Consider the following 23,589-nt stretch of genomic DNA (forward strand, 5'->3'; position numbering starts at 1 on the left):
GAACAGAAACCTCCTGGCTCCACAGCACTCATTTACTTTCAATCTACATTATGCTCCATCAGCTGCAGGCTACTGAAGAAAATACCCAGTTTACCTTTCTATTCCGTTTAATACCCAAGATCTATTGAAGACCAAAAGTTGTGATGGAGAGTTATTTTTTCTTAGTCCCATTTAATTATTTCACCAAGAGGGACAAGTGTCTCTAGGCTGTTGATTTTATCATACCATAACTCAAAAAGGAAGCAGTAATGTCCTTTTTTCTTACTGTTGTTCTGGAGCCTGGCCTGCCAGAGGACACACGACTGCTGCACGGAGCACAGGGGCAAGCAGCAGGTAAACTGTGGCCAGCAAATGCTTTTGCACTGCTTCCTGTGCAGGTCCCACAGGTGAGCCTCTGTGGCTCACCTGGCATCTGGCTGCTTTCAGAGGTATGTGCTATCCTGATGATAGGGGAAAAAGGGAAGTTTGTAACTGTGATGAGAGAGAAAAAACAGCGTGAACTCTGATGGTCAGAAGGGCGATGGCTCCCCAGAGTTGATCATGATGACTTTAGCACCCAGCATGAAGACAGACTAATGTAATCCTGACTTAAATGCCTACCCTCTGGCTTTCTTACTCCCTAGAGAAATAAGAAGATCAAAAAGGAGCTTGAAGTTTCTAGGGAATGTCTTTGGCATGTAAGTAAAATATTAAAAGAGCTAAATATGCATCTTGCTTGAAAAAGAAGTTGGAATTCCACCACTGACTTCAGCGGAAGCAGGCTGAGCTGTCATTGGGGCAGAACGAAGTACACTGGTGGTTGTCCCAGGGCTGACTAAACAAAGCTGCAGAGCCCTACCTGCTCCCTCAAGAAGCCCTGAAGAGGAGCTTCCCACAGAGAGGACAGGACCACGGCCACTGGCTGCAGGAGGGCGGCAGGGCCTTTCATCCCAGCGGCTCCCACGCTGGTGCAGCTGCTAAGGAGATCTCTCGTCACCACATCTCTGCATCTGACAGAAATGATTTTTCATGGCGTCTACCTGTGCTGGAGTCAAACACTGCTGCTTAAACTAGAAAAATGGAGCTTATAGTCAAACAATCCTTTCAATGAGATGGCGGGGTAATTAGAGTAGGTATAACACAAAAAAAAAAGAAGAAAGTTTGGCTGGGATCTTTGAAAGAGGCTTGGGAGGTGAGTATTTGCTGTGCCTGACAGTTAAGCATCCTGCTGCCTGCAGAAGTTTATTACCCCACACTAGGTGCTTGGGGTCCATGCAGAAGTTTAGTTTCTCAAGAAAATTAAAGTAATTAAAATGAGTTGTTCAGCATCCAGGAATGAAAAGTCTTAAAAGCCAGCATGTGGAGGAGGGAACTGCCTAACCAAAAATAATAAGAAAGGCCAGTGTTTCTAACTTTCAAACAGAACATGTTATATCACGGCAATTTTCCATCCTTTCTTCTTCTGCAACTACACTGGACACCCACATACCAATTTGTACATGCCTGTGGAGAAGGATAACCTGGATTTAACTGAAGCTGTTCCCAAACCATAAGTAAATGAAACACAGAAAGAAATGTTGATCTGCCTCCTTCGTTTGTTGTTTAAATGAGGCAGTGAGCCTGCTCCTAATGATTAAGTACAGAGACAAAAGAACCAGGAGGCAGGGAAACAGAAGGCAGTTAGTTCGGGTGGGAACTTCCCAGGAATTCAGGAGCAGAATCTGGCTTTGCAGTGAGGTAAAGGTATTTTTTGAATTTTTACCCTGAGACAGTGCAACTCAAACACTAAAAGCCTGTCTTCTGTTTGGGGAATCAAATCACCAGCTCCTCAGAAAGAAAATGTATTATAATCTTTTCATTTTAATAAAAAAAAATTAGTTAACAAAATACTCTAGGTGAAACATACAAGAACACAGAATATTTGTTCCTCAGATATTTTGATACTTTGAAAAAAATATAGCAAATGTCCTTTTGTTATGACACGAATCATGATCCTTTAGTACCGATTGTCTTCACAGACATATCCAACCACAGTATGCACCAAGAACCAATTTATACACTACACCAGCTTTTACTGTTTCTCTTTCCCATGCCTTTCAGGGTGATCTTTGTTCATCATAATTCCTACCCTTTTCCAGAAGTTGCTGTGTGGGAACATGCTGAAGCAGGATGTACGTGCTGCTTGCTGCTTTTAACCAGGTGTTGAACAATGTACTGTTGCTGCTATCTTGACAATATTTCACTATCATTACTGAAAAATAGATTTATTGGATGTCTGATAATTATCGCTGACGTTAATACTATTACTAACTCAGTCTTTTTGTCAGTTATTGTTATCTATTTACGGAACCCTATTCAAATAATAAGTTATTTGAATGAGTAAAAGCAAAAATGCAAACAGCAATAGTGTGCTCTCTTCCAGCTTCATTTCTCTTGGTTGCCCTCTACCAGTGGGACACATCTAAGTACCAGGGGCAAAAAAAATCCAGATGCTTTATAGGTAGGAATTCAATCCTGTTGGAAGAAGAATTATTTGCCACAGCTGAATCCCAGCACCAAGATTCATGCCCATTATTTATTTTAAGCTTTTTCGGTAGTGTTATGACTATTGGTTCTTGATTTGGAGGCCACAAGATACCCCAGCTCTGCTTACCTAAGTTGTCCCAGCCACAGGAATACTGCATGAAGCATATGCAGAAGTGTATACAGAGAGAGACTGCAGACTGCCTCGCAGCTGCCTCCATTTTTTGAACACAGCTCTGCTGAGGGTAAGTAACTTCCCACTTTGAATGCCATGGAAAAGGTATTCCAAGAAAATAATTCCTGATTTATTATTATTTTTTTTAATCTGAAAACCTGAAAACATTTTCCAGGGGAAGAGTGAATCCTACAAAGCAGGCTGAAAGCTGCTAATGAGAAAGTTGTTTTTTATAGTGCTTCTTGTAGTATTACCTGCGGTAGTCTCTCTCCCTTCCTTGCCTCGGATCACAGGTTAAAACCACAGTTCTGAAGTTGAATTCCAAATGACAGTATAGGGCAACAAGAGAATGAAACAGAAACACTTCTGGTACTAGTATATTATATTAGATCCTTATAAAACTGCTGAGAAAATAGATGTTTCACCAAAGGGAAAAAATGTAGTTTTGGCATTGGGATATAATGTAATATTGACTTCAGAAAAATGTAATCGAATCGTAATTGATTAGACAATTTAAAAGCCCTTAATGAGTTAAAGATGTGATTTCTTTGTGGTTGCATTATGGTCAGACAATTGATTTCTAAGAGACAAGACAGCTAAAGCTTAACCTGGGTTACCGTGCTGTGTCCACCCGACAATCCTCAGACAAGATTGACTTTTTGAAGCAATTTTACTTTTCGCTGTGTTCTTACTTAGGTGTCAACATCAAAGCTGTTCAGCCCTAAAGTTACAGGCATGAGTAACTTCCTTACCCTCATATAGACACACACATGCAACCAAGATGGGCTAGTGATCCGTTTCTGTCTATGGCCTTTCTACTGTGGTAATTTTTTAAGCTGTTTTACAGGAAAAGTGTTGGCTTTTTGAAGGTGTACTTTGAGGATTGAGGCATTTTCTTCCTTTTGTGGCATCTCAGAGCACTAAAACAATCGTGCGCAGATTTATAATGAGCTGTTTTTCCTATTTTCCTTTCCAAATCAAATTAAAGACACAAAGTGGAAAATGTCATGTTTGAAGGATGGGTAGCTTTCTTCCTAGTAAGTTTTCAGGGGTGGCAAACAGACAAAGATAAAAGCTGATATTAGCATTCCTACGTTTAGTTCCTGTGAGTATAGACATTAGCATGTTTAATATGAATACCGTCTCTATAGTCTTCACAAAATGGCCATGGTAAGCTTTATGTCGGTAATAAGAGCTAAACCTTGCTGTATTTCATTTCATTCCCGCTGATAGCATTTATCAGCAAAATCTAGATTTAAAACCCCCCAAAATATGCAATTTAAGCCTTATCATAACTGGATGTCTGAGGAGGAAAGTGAAGGATTATCTGGAGCCTGGAAGCACAAATGTAAGAGTGTATTGTCATCACAGACCATGGGCCTTTTGGCAAACTGTAGTGTAAGCTTCAGCTGACAGGCCTTTTCGCAGATGACAGATGAAAATATGAAACTTAAATTCTTCATGACAGATAGCTGTGCTGAATGAAGGAGCTGAGGGGACAGGGCCAGGCTGGGGGTGAGAGTGGCCTATGTAGAGGCCTGGCTTGTGCCGTGCAGGATGGCTCTTTGTGATCAGCACACTACAGATTTCTCCTTGAGACTCTACCAACAAAATCTTGTACTAGTGGGGGTATTTTGTTCTTTTTCTTTCAGATCAACATTTTTTTTCACCACAGCAAATGAATGCAGGGTCTTAAAGGACAGGAGTGACAGATTAAATTTAATATGCAGGCTTGAAAGACGTTTCCTGGATGTTTCTCCATCAGATCTTTCCACCCAAGCTAACGTGCTGCTATTGTAGGAAGCTTATTAATTGGCTTATGAATTGTGCTTAATCCTCAGTGTTGGCAAGCTTTGTCATTTTTTTTTTTTTCAAATTGAATCTGGGAATGATTGCTGCTTTCTGTCAGCACCATCTCTCAGTCCAGCCCTCCAGCCTGCCTGCCCACACCACAGGCCTCTCATCTCATCCTTGGCGCAGGATGGAGCTCCTGGGGCAGGATGGAGCACCTGGGATGTCCTGGAGGACATCACACCAGCTGATTGCAAAGGTTTCCACCAGCCTTCAGGCCAGTGAAACAGGAAGACACTTCTCCATGTCTGATGGCTAGCTTTGTGGGGCAGGGGAAAGGCACTGCTGTGGAGCTGTTATGCTCTCCCTTGTGCTTTCAGCCTCATTGCCAGGCTATAAAGAGAAGGCCTGGAAGCCAAGTGCAACAGCACACAGAAAGGCCAGTCCTGGAGCCATTACCAACACAGTTCTTGCTGAAGTCAATGACCTATAGGATTTAACTCTTAATATTTGTCTTTTTTTTATACACTTTGTAATTATCAACACACACCAAAAAAATAGAAAATCCTAAGGTAACATGTTAATTCTTATAAGATGTACCATATGTATCTTTATATGCTAGAAGCCTGGCAGGACTGCAATGTCACAACAGACATTTATTGAAGTACCTGGGGAAATGTAACAAAAAGTGTTAGTGGAAAATGGTCTTTCAGCTAAATTACCTAATATATTTGCTAATGGTATCTGATTTAAAAGCCATAAAAATACTAAGTTAAAAGCACATTAGAAGATGTGGTATATTTATAAGTGTTTGTCACCTTGGCAACAAAAGTGAAATTCCAAATCTAACACCAGCTTTGATGGGCCAAGACCTTTGAAAATTGATAAATAGCTGCTCTTTATAGAAATGATCTGCTTTCAGTGAAGAAATGCTGCACTGTAAAAAGAAGTTCTTCATTGCATAACAGGATTATGTTAGCTTTCAGCTATGGTTTTGCCCTGTCTGCCCAATGTAGTATGTATTTTAAGTCTTGACAATAAAACAATATGTTTGCAAATATGGTAAAGTGCCCGTCTTTCTTGTGCCTCTTTTTGAAACTTCACACTTTACTCTCCTGTACACAAAATAGGTTTGTTACAATCTCACTGAGCTATAAACTGGCTTTGGACAATTTGCAAATCCATAGCTAGGATCTGATGGCTCTGTTGGAGAATTTTTCTTCCTGCCTAGAGAGATTTGTCCCTTTAGCACTAAACTGTATGTGCCCTGATAAATGTAGTGCTGGTTTCAGCTCTGCTTTCCTACATAGGATATAGTCCATAAATCTGTACTTTACGACTTAAAGCTAATTATTCACCTGTAATGAACATTCTTTCAATATATTACCTCTTCATTCAATGAGGCATAGGTCATTATTGAGTTAATTGCTACAGATCCATTGGCTTGCCCACTGATCACTTCTGAAGATCACAGAGACAGGTCTACACGAGAAAAAATAGCAAGAAAAATTGTATGTGTACTGCCTAGCAGACATCCTTCGACACTGCAAAGCTCTGCTTTGCATGATGACAGCAAGCTGCTCCAAAGAATTGTGTGTCAGAGTATCACTGAGAGAGAATATCCCCCAGATTAAGCATAATGGGGGTAGGGAGAGGGGGGCAGGAAGGTGATGTTTCCAGAGGTATGCAGACAACACTCTATTAACACCTTTTCTCTGCTGAGGCTTGCTCCCATTCCTCTCCTTAAAAGAATGACAAGTCACCTTTGGAAGCAGATCACCTTAGAAAGATAATAATGAAGTTAATGGAAGATACAGGTGTTATATAGAGTCAAACATGTCACTGGGCCATTTCTGAGATGGAGAAGCATTACCCTGCATAACTACTCTTTATCTTTTATCTTCACATCTGATGGGATTGATTAACCAACTTGGGTATGGAAACGAAAGCTCTGTTTGTTCTATGTGGGTAATTTCTGAGCAGAGGTGGAACTCCATGGATTCAAGTGTCCAAAATGCCTTAACCGATTAGAAGTGCCTATATAGAGTTTTAGGTGGTACTAGGTTAGAAACTACTGAGTGCTTCATCTCTCTTTCTCTTCTTTGTTTTCTCGACCCTTACATTTTCCTTCTACTTCGATTCATAAGGTCAACAATTGTACAAGAAAGCCAAACTAAGCACGAAAATTGATAGGAAAGGAAAGAACCAGAAGGACTATGTGAAGTGCAAGAAAGCAGTAGAAAGAAAGAGGATTGGAGAGTGGAAGAATTTCCTGTAAGCACAATTAGGTTTGAATATACTCAGAAACATGCTTTATATGTTGGGCTTAGGAGATGAAAGTATCTATGTCTTATTTAAAGCACAGTAAAACAGAGCTGAACTGTCATGATCTCAGGATGTATTCAGCTCAGCTCAGAAAATATGCTCAGAAAAATACGTATTTATTTTTCATTCAAGTTATTTTTATTTTTCAGTTTATTTATTTTATTTTTCATTCAATTCAGAGGAGAGAGGAAATATGTTAATATCAATGCAAGGCTTAGAGGAGTTGCTTTGGAAGGAAGAACTTTTAATTTCAGAGATGTCTGTGAAATCTCAGTATTGGTGCATAATTCTGCTCTCTTGAATCTAAACTAGATTAAATTTTTTTACATTCTATTTTATGGGAAATTAAAAAATACATATTTCTATTCTGATTCAGATTTCCCAGTACAAATGTCAATGTCTAGCTCATTTTCCTCATGAGCATAATTTGCCTTTGTTAAAATCAATCAAGACTGAGAATGTCACTCAGACTGGACCTCCAGCCTTGTATTGTGCTTCAGTGGATTGAAGACCAGGCCCACAGCTCCATCTACCTCCATCTATCCAGCCAGATGTGCCTCATCATGAAATGACCGAACGTCTCCAGTGAACCATAGAACTGGCCCCTGTATTAGTTAAATTGCTTTCTAGCAAAATACATGCAATTTATATGGCGCTGATAAAGCATCTATTAAGACACTGGTTAATAGATGTGGTTGGAGCTATTTTTCAAGTATTGATAACAGGGTGGAAAAAGGGTTTCAATTAACTGAGCTAGCAAGAAGCATATGGATAGACGTGCTCTTACACTCAAGTGCACAATTTTCACTGATTGATAAACCTAACACACCACTTGAGACTATATTCTAGTTATACCTCTTCACCATTAAACTCTTCGTTTACCCCCAAATGAATAGATTAACATTAAGTAAACTCTACTGAAAAATTGTCCAATTCAGGAATGCTTTAATATAAATTTGCAACAGCCATAAAAGAAAATTAAAATTATCATTTGAAAACCATTATTTATAATGTACAGTTCAAGATTTCTATGCAATAAGTGATTCAAATGTGCTTTTTAAATGAGTTTACACAAATCTGCATAGGACCATCAGCATAATATATATGTATATAATATAAACACCTACCTGTGTGAATATTAAAAAAAGTGATTAAATTTTATTTTGAAGATTACCAGTCATATTGCTTTAGAAAATTTGTATTCATAATTTTTGTTTGCTCTTAAGTGCTCTTCAAATATCTTGGATTTTCTTTTTAAAACAAATAAAGGAGGTCATATACCTGTCAGTCAAATTGGCATATATTATATGCTGAAGAAAAATGACTACATTGTAGGGGCATTTCTGACAACAAACAGAAATGGAGAGAAGATAGGCCTGTCATTTTTTGCAACTCTCTTAGCTTTGGGTTTAAACTCAAACAAATCAGAAACTGGTTTTGGATGTATTCATCCACACTGTGCCAACGAACCATGGGTGTCATAACTGGTCAGGAAATCAAATTCTAAATTTAGTGATTTCTGGGGCACTCGAGGAGCCATTTCCTCAGTTGCATCTCTCAGATCTACAGAGTTTTGTTTAAATTTATTTTGCCTTGTGGCTTACATGTACCCTGCATGTGATATACCCTGCACTGAACATACAATTTCAAACTTTTCTGTTTTGTTACAGTTATACTTCAGACTGCAGCCACCTCAAACCACTTCTGAGGAGAGGCACAATGGCAGATATGGACTTTTCTCTACAAATGACCAAACAATGAAGGACAAAGAATAGAATCAGTTTTTTGAAGAGCTGACATTATATATGGCCTATAAACTTTTTTTTTTCCCCATTAATGTGCAAGGATTTCTGTGAAGATTGTGCAATAGTAAGGCAGAATAATGCAATGGGAAGGATCTACAATTTCCAGTATTGCAAAAGCATTGTTTTTAAATAATTAACATTCTCTTAAATTTAAGTACATAGGTTGCTCCAAAAGTAATGCCTCCTATTTATTTTCAAGGATAGAACAACTGATACAAAGAACACAATAACATTATTTGATAGAGCAAATTCTCAGCTACAAGACCCTATTGCTCAGCATAATAACCACCATTAGCTATGCATTTTTTTTGCCAGCAATGAACTAGGGCCTGCAGGCTGCAATCATAAAAATCTGCACCAGCGGAGATGATCCACTGCTGCTGTCACCATTGCTGAAATGCATCAGTCAGCATCTACTGCTCACATCCACCGTTTGGGCTCCATAAATGTTCAGCAAATGTTGATGAATGTCAATACGTTCCATTTTTTTCCATATGGAGGAATTCAGTGACACACTTTTGCTTCATACACACTTCCATGTTAGACACCATTGGGTCAGCCTGCCCCTCTGCTGCCATCTGTTGCACAGCAACAAGATACAGTGGGATATTGGTGGGAAGGTTCAACCTCTACTGCCATACCCACTGACATCTGCCTATGATGCTGCAGGCCAGCATAATGAAATAGGAGGCATTACTTTTGGAGCGGCCCATATTAGTTTCCTGAAGATCTGTATTCCAGCTGCCAGCACAAAACCATGACCTTAAAACATGCAGATCTGTTCTGAATGGTTTTAATAAAACCTGTGCTACTGTTTGGAGAAAAAAATTGTCTTTATAGGTTTGCAGAAGCATGAAAACAAGATATAAAACAATCTTTCAGACCTCAAAGATCTGATCTGCAGAAGTGCTTAGCACTGCCAGCTCTGGGTGTTCAGGATCTTTCAAAATCAGGCCCAAAGCCTGAATAGGAATGTCACCACAAGACATTTTCATGCTATTTGCAGATTTTCTTCACAATACCTCCAGCTTTTGATTGTGCTAAAGCCTTAAAAGCAAATCAGAGAAAAGACTCCTCTATTGTGTATTACAAAAGACACAGCTAGAAACAGTAAAACTGAGAGAGCACTACTTCACATGACAATCAGGTTAGGTCTTTTACTTTCTTTCTCAGCCTCAGTAATAATACACTTAAAACCAACTTTTTTTGCTATAACACACTGCTGTGGGTGAACCTACCTATTTTTAATTTACCTCATATGTTAGATTAATAATTAGTACCCCACTTAATTTTATAGTTCACCTGCTGTATTTTAATAAGTACTGCATGTGTAAATATATGAATATAGGCAAATATACAATGTAGAAAAATGATTTTATATATATATTCCCATAAAACCATTAGCTTTGCAGATTGGTTTGACTAATATTCACTGTTTACTCTGATGCTGTTTTTATAAGCATTCCAACTATCACTGTTGCTATCATATTCACTAAGGGTTGAGGAATTAAAGTTAATAAAAGACTTATGTGTTTCAGAAAGCATGTCAGGAACAGAGAGTCTATTTTTAAGCGTTTTCTTTAAAATTCCATTCAGAATCTCCTATCCAGCAGAGAAAAAAAAAAAGACTATCAATTTTGTACAGTCATATGAACAGTGGCCCAGAAACTGCTGTGGTCTGAACTCATGTGGAAGGGTTGAATAAGCCTGACTGAGAGGAGGAAGAGGACTTGACCCAATAGCTTCATCTAGTTTACTTGGTAAACCAGACTGATGAGCAGAAAGTTCTCAGGAATACGCTCATTTTAGAGATAAATTAATTGACACTTCTGCAGTTCATTTAGGTGGAAATCCACTTGATGATTCATCAAAGCCCCTAGATGCATTGAACAATGCATGACAAGTTAAAAGGATCTTTGAGGAAGAAGGTGTCTTCACCTTTGCAGAATGTATGAAGAAGGGCTTTGCGTCTGTATGGGCTTCTGCATTGAAAAAGTAATGCTTTGGGTCATATCATGTGCTCTGCAACCTTCTTTTCCTGCTAGAGTGGCCTTGCAGCCTTTGTCACCACCACAAGAACTAGAGGTGGCCATCATGGTAGAGCAGGGTGCCCCATGCTAGAAGGAGGCCAGGGAACTACCCTGGGCTGCTTGCAGCCAGCTTCAGCATTGGTGTGAGTACTTCCATGCCTGTCAAAACTTCTACCAGTCTGGAGAGCCGATGGTGATCAAGAAAGAGCAGTGGCTGTGAGGGAAAGAGAAATTGAGAAAGCAAGTGAAGTGTTGAAGACATGTAGAAGTAGACATTGTTGGCAACATGACTGAAGAAGCACTTCTGGAAAGGGTGACTTGTCTAGCTATAGCTGGGACATAAATTAAGGGACTATAGTCTGTGGACAACCTATGCTTGGGCAGAGAAGCAATAGAGTAAGAAGCAGTGGAAAAGGAGTGAGGCAGAAGGCAGAAACCACCAGGCCTTATCCCAAAAACTGCCTGTGCTGCCCATTACCTCACTGAAGGGTCTGAGAAGAAGGGTTGGAAAATGTGAACTTCTAAGCGATTATTTATACATGCCTGACCTTCCATAAATAATTATGGGGAAAGTCTTTCTTGGCTCCTAATATAGTCAGAAATGAGACAGATCTCTTCAAATTATGTTTTAGGACTGATACTTAAGCCAAGTGCTCTGAATCTCCACCCATTTGTGCACATATCTCTCTTTTCTGAACAGAAAGTCCAGAGGGACTGCCTGGGGAAGCAAGCTACATAAAATCATGAGGAACCGATACCTTCCCTTGATTTGACGTAGGTATCAGTAAGTCTTTCTGTTTGCCAGTATAGCTAATGAACAGTAGCCCTGCTTAGCTATCGAAACATCAGAAATAACACTTGGCAATTCTTGTCTGGCTACAATATTTGATTTTATTTGGGTTGAGATTCATCTAGATAGATCTTGGCCATACCTTTGCCACTATGCAGATATGTAACGGTAGAAGGATGATTTATATGTGAAAAAAAGGCCTTCTCTGTTCACCTGATTCTTAATGATTCATACTAACCCATCCAGCGTCTAGTTTGGATTAAGATTGCCACTATGAGTTCAGTATTCTCAAGACAGACTTGGCAGAGATAAACAAAGGCAGTTGTGTAATAACAGGAAAAAGACACTTAAGCACCAATAACAGTTATTCCATCATACAGTGAGAGTGCAATTCAATTCCTTAAACACAAGCAACTGGTACCATTGTGGAAAACCTGGGGTATTTCGTTTCATCTCCAGCTGCCATGGGGAAGGGTCAAGGTCTCCCAGATTACACACCATGCAGTCCTGTGTTTTAGAGCATCTCAAATGACATTAGAAATCTTTGTTTAGGCAACTGAATTGTACGCTGACTGTCTTGATATCTGCAGGGAATGCAAGTCATGGTGAACAGTACCTAGTAATTAGTCCTATGTTCAAAACATCAATACACTTTGCATTGAGACTCAGTAATAAATATCTTGCTGACATAGCTACATGTATTCAAGGGTTACAGAGCTGTTAGAAATCTGGTTCTGAATGCATCTGGTTCTCTTCCAGGACGTATAGTTGGGAGCCCAGAGATCAAGTGGCAAGAAAATTAAAGGGGACTGGTGTATAGGAAGCTTCCTGCACTCTGAATGGAGGAAGATTTGAAGGAAAATAACAGTGAAAATTTGAAATGATGAACTGAGAGGAGAAGAAAGATGATACCAGGAATGATAAACAAAGACAGGAAATAGCCCGCTGGTGGTGTTAGTCCTTGATTAGGAGCCCGTTAAGTTTTGGCTAGAGGGCTAAACCCAAGGAGACATTTTGTCAGCCCAAATGTGGAGAGAAAACAGAAAGACAATAGAACAATTAGACAGAGGAAGAGAGCAGAAGTGAACAAACACATTGCCCCTATTACAATGACACAGAACTAGAGCTTTGCAGCAATACTGTCCAGCTGCCTTTAGACTAACTGAAAATGAGAAAATAAATCAAACTTTCTTTTGACTGTCAAGGGTAAAGAGAGAGTTGTTTCTTTTTCAGCCACCGGTAACCTGATAGCTTGCCAGTGTATTTCACATAAGGAAGTCTGTAAAGCAACATCTAAGTGCTCCTTGTGATTAATATTCCTTATGATCTCCAGCCACATAATCGCACACTGACCTCAGTGAGGGTCAACTGTGAGAAGAGATGGGCTGTGGGAGCAGGGTGGGCTACCAGGAGATGCTAGTGAATGATGGAGCAGCTGGAAAGAAAAGGAGAACCACTGCAGACATGAACAAATAAATAGTGGCAAACCAAAGGCACTGATTTCAGGAACAGTGCCATGAGTCCGGATCTGCACAGAGCCAGACTGAAAGAGCTGAGGCAATCCATTCCTGATGTCCAGATCAGCTGAATGTAGGATATGCTTTTCTTCTCCAATTTAATCCAAAAAGTTATAGCATGAATTGCAGTGTTATCTTGAGACGGAAAACATCAGTTCTGGAGGTTGAAGTAACTACTGCTTGAGCTGCTGGATATGCTGCATGATGCAGGATAGATAATCTGTACTGCATGGTGAATTCTTGCACTTTGAATGAAAAGCATTTGGTAGCAAGATCTTCCATATTGTCTTGGGGAACTGACTGCTTTCCTGGATATCTACCAGCCTGCACTGTAAGGCCCAGAGAGGTGTCTACCTCATGCATCCAGAAGCACTGTGTGGGCTCAACTGGTCCTCTAGGCAGTGCCCATGCACATGGATTCCACATTATGCCCATGAGACCAGCTGGATCAGATGCACACAATGAGCACTGTCTTGCAGTATGAAGTTTCTCTTAGTAGGTACTGTCTGATAGCCTGGGACTATGTAGACCTCCAAGACAACGGTTTACGCAGAGTGTCTAAAGTCCTTAATATGCCTCTGAAGTTCCTTTTCAGCAGGACATTTTTTAACCAAGGCAGCTTATAAGCAAATTGCTTAATAATCTGATCTATTTCCTCTTCTTAATCTCTTCCTCGGAATATGCCCTCAGCCATTAGCATGTCCAATTCAAAGAAGATGGGCCCAGGCATTGAAGTGACTACTTGTCCACCTGAAAAAAATCTAGAAGTTTGAACTATTGCACTACACACATTTTTGTTTCACTGTGAAGAAAATAAAAGCTCTACTTCCATTTTTCATGTATGCAAATTAAACTCTGAATAAATAAATCTACATAATCTCACCTCCCTGCTAGACAACTTGCAGTAACATTTGCCAAGAAAAAGACAGGCTTTTCTAATACTAATGCATAAAACATATTGAATATAAAGAAATTAAAGAAAAATAAAAGAAATCATACTGAGAATAGCTGCTGTGCAGCTCTGGAATAAAAAAAAAATAGAAGGATTGATGAGTTACTCAGGATTGTCTTGTTCAATCAATTCCAACATGCTACCAGTTAAGGGTATACTTAAGTTAAGGTTTTCATTGGAATGGTCATATCCTGAACCACTGAGAGTTAAAGGAGGTTTTTCTTTTAATTGCCATGGAACAGAGTGTAGACCTCTCTGCTGAAGTACTCAGGAATGTCAGGCTGTTGGTCCTACTCAGTGTACAATCGAGTTACTGTGCAGGAATTAAAGCTTCAGAAAAGCAGCTCTCTTACTCTGTTCTGGGAATGCAGGAAGTGCCTTCCCAACTTGATCAAAACTATTCCTTGCTCTGTGTCTGCAGTCCATATGGGATACAAGCCTGGTGACTGCAAGGACTGTAAGTGGCCCTAGTGCTGCAAAAAGGGAAGGATAAAAAAAACACAGTGGCAGTATGTCCTGATTAGATATCAGTGGCCTTTTTCCACTCTGATTGCACGGGGTAGATGCTGAAAGGCAACTCTTACTCTCAATGGTCCATCTAGAAACCATCAAATGCCAAATTGTACTTGTGTCTTGGGCACTCTCCTCTAACCTTTCAAATATGCTTTCACAGTGGAAAATTTATTCTGGACAGTTGAATCCTTACATCCTCTTCTCTAAAGAATTCAGAGACATCAGTGGAGCCAGGTCCACCAAAAGTCTTGAGTATTACAAACTACATCACTTCATGGAATTCAGAGATAGTTTTTCTTGATGGATAAGGATTGGAAATTCTTTATATGCTTCCTAGGGGTGGGAGGGTATGGGACATACAAAGCCTGTAGACTGAACAGGAAGTGACCAGTAAGAAACCTGAAGAATATGTGAAGTAAGACCCACGCCAGGCAAAAAGACTGGCAATAAATCACTGTTTTTTTTCCTAAAACCTGGCTGCAGAAGGATAAGTGCTTCCTGCTTGTCTTCTGTGCATACAGTCTGGTGGTTCAGAATATGAGATGTCACTCACATCATTGAACTCTTAGGATCATTTCTTGTAAGGTCTGGTTTGGAGAACGCTGTGCAGATCAGGTCCTTCAGGTAGCATAGGACAAGTATATGTTAAGAAGACAAACATGGTATGGCAGATACTAGTGTCCCTGGGGACATTACCAGCAGAGAGCTAAATGTTTAGCAGGATTACAGTGAGGTATGAAGCCATCTGGGAGAAAGGCCAAATAAGGCAATACAAACCCCAGGCTCCAAAGCCTGTGGTATTAGATTTAAAACAACAGATTTAAAGGTGGTTCTTTTTTTTTTTTTTTTTTTAAATTCACTATTTTAAATCAATCTTGCAAGTAGAACAGATAACTATGAAGGCACAAGTATCTTTTTTTCTCCACATCAGACGTGTAGGTAAAGTTGCCAGAACAAATTCAAGCTGCTTCCTGCTCCACAGCTATTTGAATCTGTTTGTTGATAGCACCTTCCAAGTCAATTCTTTTTTCTTAGATAACCTAGGTGCAGTTGAACATCTTTATGCATGCTGCAAAGTCAACTCTGGGTAAGGAAAAGTCCAGAGGGTAGCAGCTGAAAGGTCACAGACCTCTACAAGCTTTTGGTACGTGCCAGCCTTGTACCCTATGGATAGAGAAGGATATCTGATAGTCCAAACCGCATGGCTTGCTAAAAGCACAACAAAATTTACGCCAAAATTCCATACATTGATTAATAAACCTGGAGTTTTCAAGATTCTCACAGCCAAAACAGAAACCAAGAGTGAAATAAAACGAGGCCGCGCGTTCAACGTGGGGTGGGGCTGTAAAGAGCACCGCGGGTCCCGTTTTAGGGACCCGAGCCGCGGAACCCCGAGCCGCTTCCCGAGGCAGGGCTGGGGGCGGCCCCGCAGGTGCCGCTGTTGGGGGGGCGCCGTGAGGGCGGCGCCGAGAGGCGGTGCTGAGAGGCGGGCGGGCGGCGCTGAGGCGCAGGCGCAGTGGGGGCCGCGCCGTGCCGTGCCGCCATCCCGTCAGTGTCGGCGGGCAGCGGGGCCGAGCATGTCGGAGAAAAAGCAGCCGGTGGACCTGGGGCTCCTGGAGGAAGACGACGAGTTCGAGGAGTTTCCGGCTGAAGGTGCCGAGTGGGCCGGGAGAGGCGGGCGGGGGAAACGGAGCGGCGGGGGCCTGTAGGCCGCGCTGCCTGCCAGCAGGCCGCGCCGGGCCGGGCCGCGGAGAGAGCGCGGCCTGCGGCGGGCGGGGCCGTGCCGTGCCGTGCCGTGCCGTGCCACCGAGAGCCCCGCGGGGACACGGCCGTGCCCGCTGCGTCAGCGGCCGGCGACCCCGGTTCCTCGCTGCTCGGAAAGGGCCGGGTCGGGCAGGAGGGGCCGCGCAGCCCGGCGGTGCTGTGTCATCGTGCGGGAGCGCTGAGGGCGGTGCGGAGCGCGGGGCCCCGCCGTGTCCGGGTGGGAGGGGTAGGTGGGGGTGGGAGCTGCGAGGTGGAAACCCGTGTGGGGAGGGAACGACGCACGCCGTAGGTGCTCTAAGTATCGTCTTTGCAGGCACAGGTGTGTGCTGGTCTGCTTCTCGTAGGTGCAGAGTATATTGAGGGAGGGGGCTACAGGAGTCTGTGCTTCTGCAAAGCAGCCTGAGGGCCTGTCACAGCTGTGGACTTGGAAAAGACCCTGTTTGGTTCTCTACCCCCAGTTCTGGCAGGTCTCTCGAGCTGTGAGTGGTGATAAGTGATATGCAGCATGGATGGAATGTCCGAGGTTGTTCTTCTGTCCTGTGTTCCTCAGATTTCTCAGTGATTTCTCAGTGGCCTTATGGCCCATTGGGATGCAGAGTCATGCAGTACTTGTACCAACATTATGTTTGCACGTAGCAGAGATAAGACCTAAAATAAACAGAGAAGATGAGCCCTTTGCTTTCTTTTCCATGCCTTTCTTAAAAGGGTAAAAACAGTTATTATCATTAAATATAAATATTGACTGTGAGGACAGAGGAAGTCTTAAAGCATGCATGTGAACCTGGGATTGGTCAGCACACTGTGCTGCCATTACACAAGTTACTCATATCTCACAGAGTGGTGAGGTTCACAGCTCAGTGCTTGTGATTTGAATCTTGATATTCATTTCAACATTTTGTGCCTTGAAGTCAACAGAATTTTTTCACGATCTTACCTTTGTGTTCTCCTTTCACTGCCCTGAGAAAAAGTTGTTTGTATAGTCAAGTAAAATTTAAACTATAAAACTGTGTTTGAGACTAGAGGAAATGATACTACCAGCAGATCAAACAGAATTAACTGCTTGTTAGACTCAACGTGGATCTGTATACAAACCAAGCAAGGTAAAATTAATTGTACTTGCATCTAGCTGTGATCCTAAAGCTGAGTAATCCAAGTGGAGATGCTCTGCAGGCTTCTGGGTGAAACAGACTTTTATTGAAGAGTGGCCACAGCCAGACTTCCTGCTGCTGTATCTTGCTAAAGAGGCCCAATGAAATCTTCAAGTGAGATAATAATGTTGAGAGGTTATAAAGAAGGTTTGGACTGCCTGGAGGATTATCTTCAGTAACTTGGGAAAGTGTATAATAAATATTTGATCAAACTCATGCCAAGTTATTGTTCTTTCAAATAAAAACACCTTTTTCCATGCAGCAGAATAACTGCATTTTATTATCGCCCCTCCCTTTAATCCAAAGCAAATTAGATAATGCAGACTTGTGTTAAGGACAGAAATAGTGGCATTTGGGGAAATTTTATTTCAGTGTGGGCTTTTTCTTGAAACAGTGTATCAAAGCAAGTTTCAGTGTCCAGCACAAGTGTCCTGTTCTTAAGAAATACAGCATGATATGTTCAAGTGTATGTGACTTGGTTACTAAAAGCATCTTGTACAGTGCTGCTCTGAGTGTAATGTGTGAAATAGTGGGGTTTTTGTTTTTTGTTATCTACTCCAAAGAACACTTTGTTGTCCTGTCCCAAGTGAAAAATATGGGGAGATGTTGCATTATATTCAGGTGATTTTTTTTTTTTTTTAAGGAGTGACAAGTTTATCAAAATAGATGTTGTGAGCAGTACTTAATAGTAGCAAGCTCTCAGATGTTCTTTGTGTTTCCAATCCCAGATAGCTCTGTATTTATTGTTTTTTACTGTTACCTGTAGCACGTGGTAGAGCTGGAATAGTTGTATGTAATTCTAGGCTATGGTGTCAACACACAGATTACAGAATTGTAGATTGTAGAATCTTGTAGCTACAGCAGGGAGAGTATAATTTCAGCTTTACTTCTGCTTTTCTTTCCCCTCCCTCCCTTTCTCCGTTCTGCTATGGAAGGCAATGTGGGCCTTTTTGTCTCTTCTTTACTTAGTGTTGTTTGAAACATTCTTCCAACATTCCCTTCATAGAATCATAGAATGGCCTGGGTTGAAAAGGACCTCAAAGATCATGTAGTTCCAACCCCCCCCTGCTATGTGCAGGGTCACCAACCACCAGACCAGGCTGCCCAGAGCCACATCCAGCCTGGCCTTGAATGCCTCCAGGGATGGGGCATCCACAGCCTCCTTGGGCAACCTGTTCCAGTGCATCACCACCCTGTGTGTGGAAAAACTTCCTCCTAATATCTGACCTAAACCTCCCCTGTTTCAGTTTAAAACCATTCCCCCTTGTCTTATCACTATTCACTTGTAAACAGTGTCTGTGATTGAAGCTGAATTTGTTGTGATGCTAGTTGCTGTGGTTTTTTGAAAACCATTTTGAGCTATTTTACATTAGTAGATAGAACTTGACTTTGATAGTGGTTAAGGCTGTTCCGAGCTTTGCTTTTTATATCAATACAAATAGTCATCAATAGTTAAATTTTTATTTTGGGAAAAAATGTGAATTGCACACAAATTGGCAAAGCTTGTTGTAGTTTGTACTCAAATAAAATCCCTCCCTTTAGCCAATGAGCAATACAACTACATTCAAATAATGCATTCTCTCATAGTGCAGTTTTTCCTCATCTGCCCAATTTCTTTCCTTTGCTTTCTTTAAGACTAGTAGAATTTCTGTGTTCCTTCATCTCTTTTCCTTTATATAATTTGAGAAGTTTAATCGTAATGCCTTCTGCATCTGTGTCTTTAATCAGTTACAAATGGATTTTCTTTCCCTGTGAATCTCAAGTGCTAATTTTGTTGCCTGTCAGCATTAAAAGGAGAAGAAAACCAACTTTCCTTTTGTATGGGAAGTGAACTAGTTCTTAATCTTTTACCCTACAAGGTGTTTTTCATATATCCGTCCGTGTTTAATCTTTGGCCCTTTGTCCTCAGAGCTTTCCCTGAACTCAGGCAGATGACTACGGGAGAAGTAGAAGATTATTGGTAGCAACTGCTGTTGGCAGGTGCATCTTTCAGTTTGCCTTTGCTGCTGCATCGCAGATACGTTTGTTTGTGGTGTTTATCCATAGACTGTCAACATCTGCTGAGTCAACTGAGCATCTGTATGTGTGTTCTGGATAAAGTATTTGATATGCATTTATCTTTTTAATCACAAGGAAAAAATACTAAATACAAACCTGGAACGAGGTGCCTTTTGTTGAACTTGTAGGAATCAAATACTCAGCAATGATTTTTCATACTACAGTTTGTCCATTTGTATGCAAAATAACCCTTATTTTGCATACAGAATACGTATGTATTTTGTACGGGGATCCTTCATGCCATGATGCGAGGTGTGCGGTGGTTTTGTTACCAAGTTGTGGTTTTATCATAAATCAGGAGAATAATTTGGTTTTTTTAATTCATCTCACTGTGCTGTTTGGTCTCATGAACACTTGAGAATGATCTGAACTTTAATAGGAAAGTGAGAAATTCCTTATCATCTGAAGTCTGCCGTACCCAGAGGTCACTAAGATGTGGTGCCAAAGCAGTGCAACATTTGCTATGTAGCTTTCTCTTCCTGTCTTTAGATTGGACTGGTTTAGACGAAGATGAAGATGCACATGTGTGGGAAGACAACTGGGATGATGACAATGTAGAAGACGATTTCTCCAATCAGTTAAGGTAATTTTATTTTTAAACTGCATTGTTTAGTTATCAATATCAGAAACTTGGAAATCTGCTGAATTGTCTGAATTGTACTGCAGAGATTAATGGCAAGGGAGCCAAGATTCTCTATGCTGTGCTATATGGTAAGCAAAGTTGCTAAAATCTTTTTCTGTACCCTCAAAATAGCATTGCTTTGCTTTGACCAAACAGACAGGTGATTGCTGGAAAACTTTTCCATATTTGTTCAAGTTCCTTTCTTCTGGGCGATTAGCAGCAATAGCAGAGTAAATATTTTGTAATGTGCTTTAAAAAAGTGATAACAATTTGGGAACCTCTAATCCACTTGTGTAATCCTCTAGGTCATTGTCATTTCAGTTAATGATTTACTTGTGTAATTGTAATTTAAATTGTTTCAAGAGTCAACACAAATTCACATTTCATAATTAGTCCTTCATTATGTTGCATGCAGAGTAAATGTCTGCAGTACTGCCTGATTAACGGTTCCTGGGATGATCTCCTTGGTAAAGGGAGAAAGTGACCCTTTGTGTAGCAGATACAAAATCAGTTTGTTGTTATAGTCCTTGCTTAAATAATGTTGGAAATGTAATGCTGATACACAGATCCGTGAAAAACACGGATTGTATAATTCTTATCAAACATAGTCGATCTCAACAGGCCTTCAATATATGTCTTAATTATAGTCTGTAGTGTTGGCATCCTTATATTGGCCTAAAATGATAGTTTGCAATATTGCTTTGTTGCAGCATGTTCTTGTTTCATCTTCAGAAAGGAAGTGGTGCACTCTTCCACTTCTAGAATTCCAATGCTGTGTAAACTAACCTGAGCTTTAGACTGCTGTGTATAGATACATGCTAGGACTAGGATATAAAACTATAAGGGCATAGTTCTGGCTGATGTGTTGGAGGCAGGTAGGTAAGAAGCTGTCTGGGGATAGGCTAGGAGAAATAACCTTTGGCAGTTGCTTACCTGGTGTCCAGGTAACAAGTAAAGTGAACAAAGCGATCATTTTTCCTTGGAATTGTTGTACTGCACCAAGATTTAAACTTGATATTAATGTATCTTAAAATTTATGTATATATGTATATTTTAAGTACATGCACTTAAATCACTCAGATCGGTGAGCTCATTGAGTTTTAGGAAATGTTGAGAATAAGCAGTATGAGACAATGCTGTGTTTTTTTTTTTTCTAATGGGTTGTTGCTGGCTTACTGGTGCTGCTTTGCACCACGTAGTTCAACCAGCCACAGCAGATCAGGGCATAAGTAAATGTGGTTAGAGCAAATATTTGTATTTTTCATATGGGATACTTCTAGTGATACTGAGACATTCACTTGAAGAACTATATAAGTAAAGCTGAGATTGTTGATGTGAATTAGAAAGCAGTGTGTCATGTTCACTGTTTCTAAAATGATTGTATGTTGTGCAATTCGCATTTTGAATAAATATGACAATGTTTGTGTTTTAATATGCACATCTTATTTTTTTTATACAGAGCTGAATTAGAAAAACATGGATACAAGATGGAAACTTCATAGCTTTTGCTGATACAGAGTGGTGTAACAGTGAACTTTGGATAGACTCTATTGAGAAAAGGTGGAAAATGAGAAGACACTTAGTTCATTATCTGCTTGAATTTATTATTGTTTTGTATGAAAAATAAAGTTTTTAAACTTAGCCTGAGTCATATGTTCAGCCTCTGCTAAACTGGTAACTTGTCTTTTGGTTCTTAGATGCTTTGTGTGACAGAGTTCACAGGTCCTCATAGATTCAGTGGCTGATGTCATTGCACCAGCTCCAGTGATGGGGAATCAAATACGCTCAACCAGAGTGAGAACTGGGGAACGTTTTTGTTATAAGTATGTGGAGTGTAAAATAAATAAAATACTAATGAAAGAAAAAACACTCCTGTATTCCAATTAAAATGCAGCACAGATAGAAAAGATTTGGGGGAAGCGATGGAACTTATTTTGCTTTAAGACTTGATCATAATGACTTGTTTTTTTTCTTAGTAATTTAATGTGGGTACCAGTTTGATAGCCTCGGAAGATAAAACCCACTCTAGAGTGCATCTTACAATAGCAGAAATCAAAACTTGACAATTTTGTCCTGTCATTTTTCAACTCTGTTAAAGAAGAGACCTCTCTGGAGGTGAGGAAAGTTCTGTTCTCATGGTTATTTAATCCTGGGAATCTCTGGTGAAATTGCCTCCAATTTGCTGGTTAGAGCAGTTCATCTGTATGACACAAATGCCTGCTGAGAACGGAAATCAGACTTCCAACTCATTTCATGGAGGCCAACAAATAGTTGCCAGATAGATACGAGTGTAGTGACTGGATTCGATTACTCTCTGAACTAGAAAACAGAAGGTGGAAATTACAAAACCTATTACCAATTCCATGAACCCTCCCCGAAGGAGCTGTTAAAGCTGGCGTACACAAAGACATGAGGAGATAAGGCAAACCTGGAAACGCAGGCCATGATTGCAAATAAAAAAATATTTTTATTATCAGGAGACAAATATAACTGTGCACTCCTGGGAGTTAGCTGCTTAGCTGCAAATTAGCTGCTTGCTATTTCATCGATTCTTTGCAGAAAGAGGACGACTGTTTTTTAAAGTGAGCATTCAGAATAAAGGTGCTGGATGATGGACATGTTCTAATGGTAGTAAGTGCTTTTTTTTTTAACCCTGTTAACTAAATAGCAGTATCTTCTGTTTTAACTGCATTTGTTAATGCAAAATGCTAGGAAGATGACAAAGGCAACTGTCCTTGTCCCCACCCCTTCCATTTAAGTGGTGCTGTATTTATGGTGGGGTTAGACTGGGGTTCTTACTGCTATCTCAAGGTAGCTCTATAAAGACTGAGGCCTTCCATTACCACACAAATGATTCTGCACATCAGAATGGTTCAGATGGTACTAGATTACTTCTTCTAGTTCTGTATTGCTTCAGAAAAGAAAGGGAGTTCAAATGACTCTTGGGGATTGAAATACATGGCCAGTGCACCCCAGTTCTGCTGAATACTAAGTACAGGTGTTCATGTTTTGTTGGATAACTGAAGTCTGTATATTGAGCAGCAAATAGCAATGCAAACATCCTTAAATTAGAGGTGGGGGGTTGCAAATGTACATTGAGTACAACTCTGGGATTGCTGGTGCTATTGATGTGTTAATATTGGAAGTTGAGTAATGAGGTGGACCAAAAGATGACAGATGAGCTATGGGAATGTCTGCAGTGATGTCTGTGTAAGGGCAGCTGCTTTCCATTATAGGATTCTGGAAACCTGGTTAAGGCAGCCCTATCCCATCAGTTGCTAGCAGCAGGAGGAAGCCATTGAGAAAGAAAAGCATCTTTGCTTTAAGAAATCTTGCTTAGTTTTTGCTGAGCCATGGTTGCCTCTTTTTCTGCTTTCTTCACAAAAGCAGAATTAGAAGTCTAGGCTGTATTTCAATAACCTGGTAGCACCATCCCCAGCTAAAAAATAAAACCCAGTAATCTATTTTGAAGGCGGATTTGATGATGTGGTTGTGTAATGCTTTCTGCGTAAGAGAATTCATTACAAAGAGAAACAAGTCACGTACAAAATGGTATGGGAATGTACTGCAAAATCAGGCACTTTTTTTTTTTTAATT

General features: G+C 40.5%; 1 protein-coding gene across 1 annotated transcript; it reads left to right on the forward strand.

The window, feature by feature from the left end:
- Nucleotides 1-15,892: 15,892 nt before the first annotated feature.
- Nucleotides 15,893-21,639, forward strand: SEM1 (SEM1 26S proteasome subunit). The gene is made up of 3 exons (XM_031614411.2): nt 15,893-16,053; nt 19,860-19,953; nt 21,452-21,639. The coding sequence occupies exons 1-3, from the start codon at nt 15,978-15,980 to the stop codon at nt 21,492-21,494; spliced, it is 213 nt and encodes a 70-aa protein (XP_031470271.1). The 5' UTR covers nt 15,893-15,977; the 3' UTR covers nt 21,495-21,639.
- Nucleotides 21,640-23,589: the final 1,950 nt, after the last annotated feature.

The sequence above is a fragment of the Phasianus colchicus genome, chromosome 6 (assembly GCF_987193195.1).
Source record: "Phasianus colchicus chromosome 6, bPhaCol1.hap1.1, whole genome shotgun sequence".
Lineage (NCBI taxonomy): Eukaryota > Metazoa > Chordata > Aves > Galliformes > Phasianidae > Phasianus > Phasianus colchicus.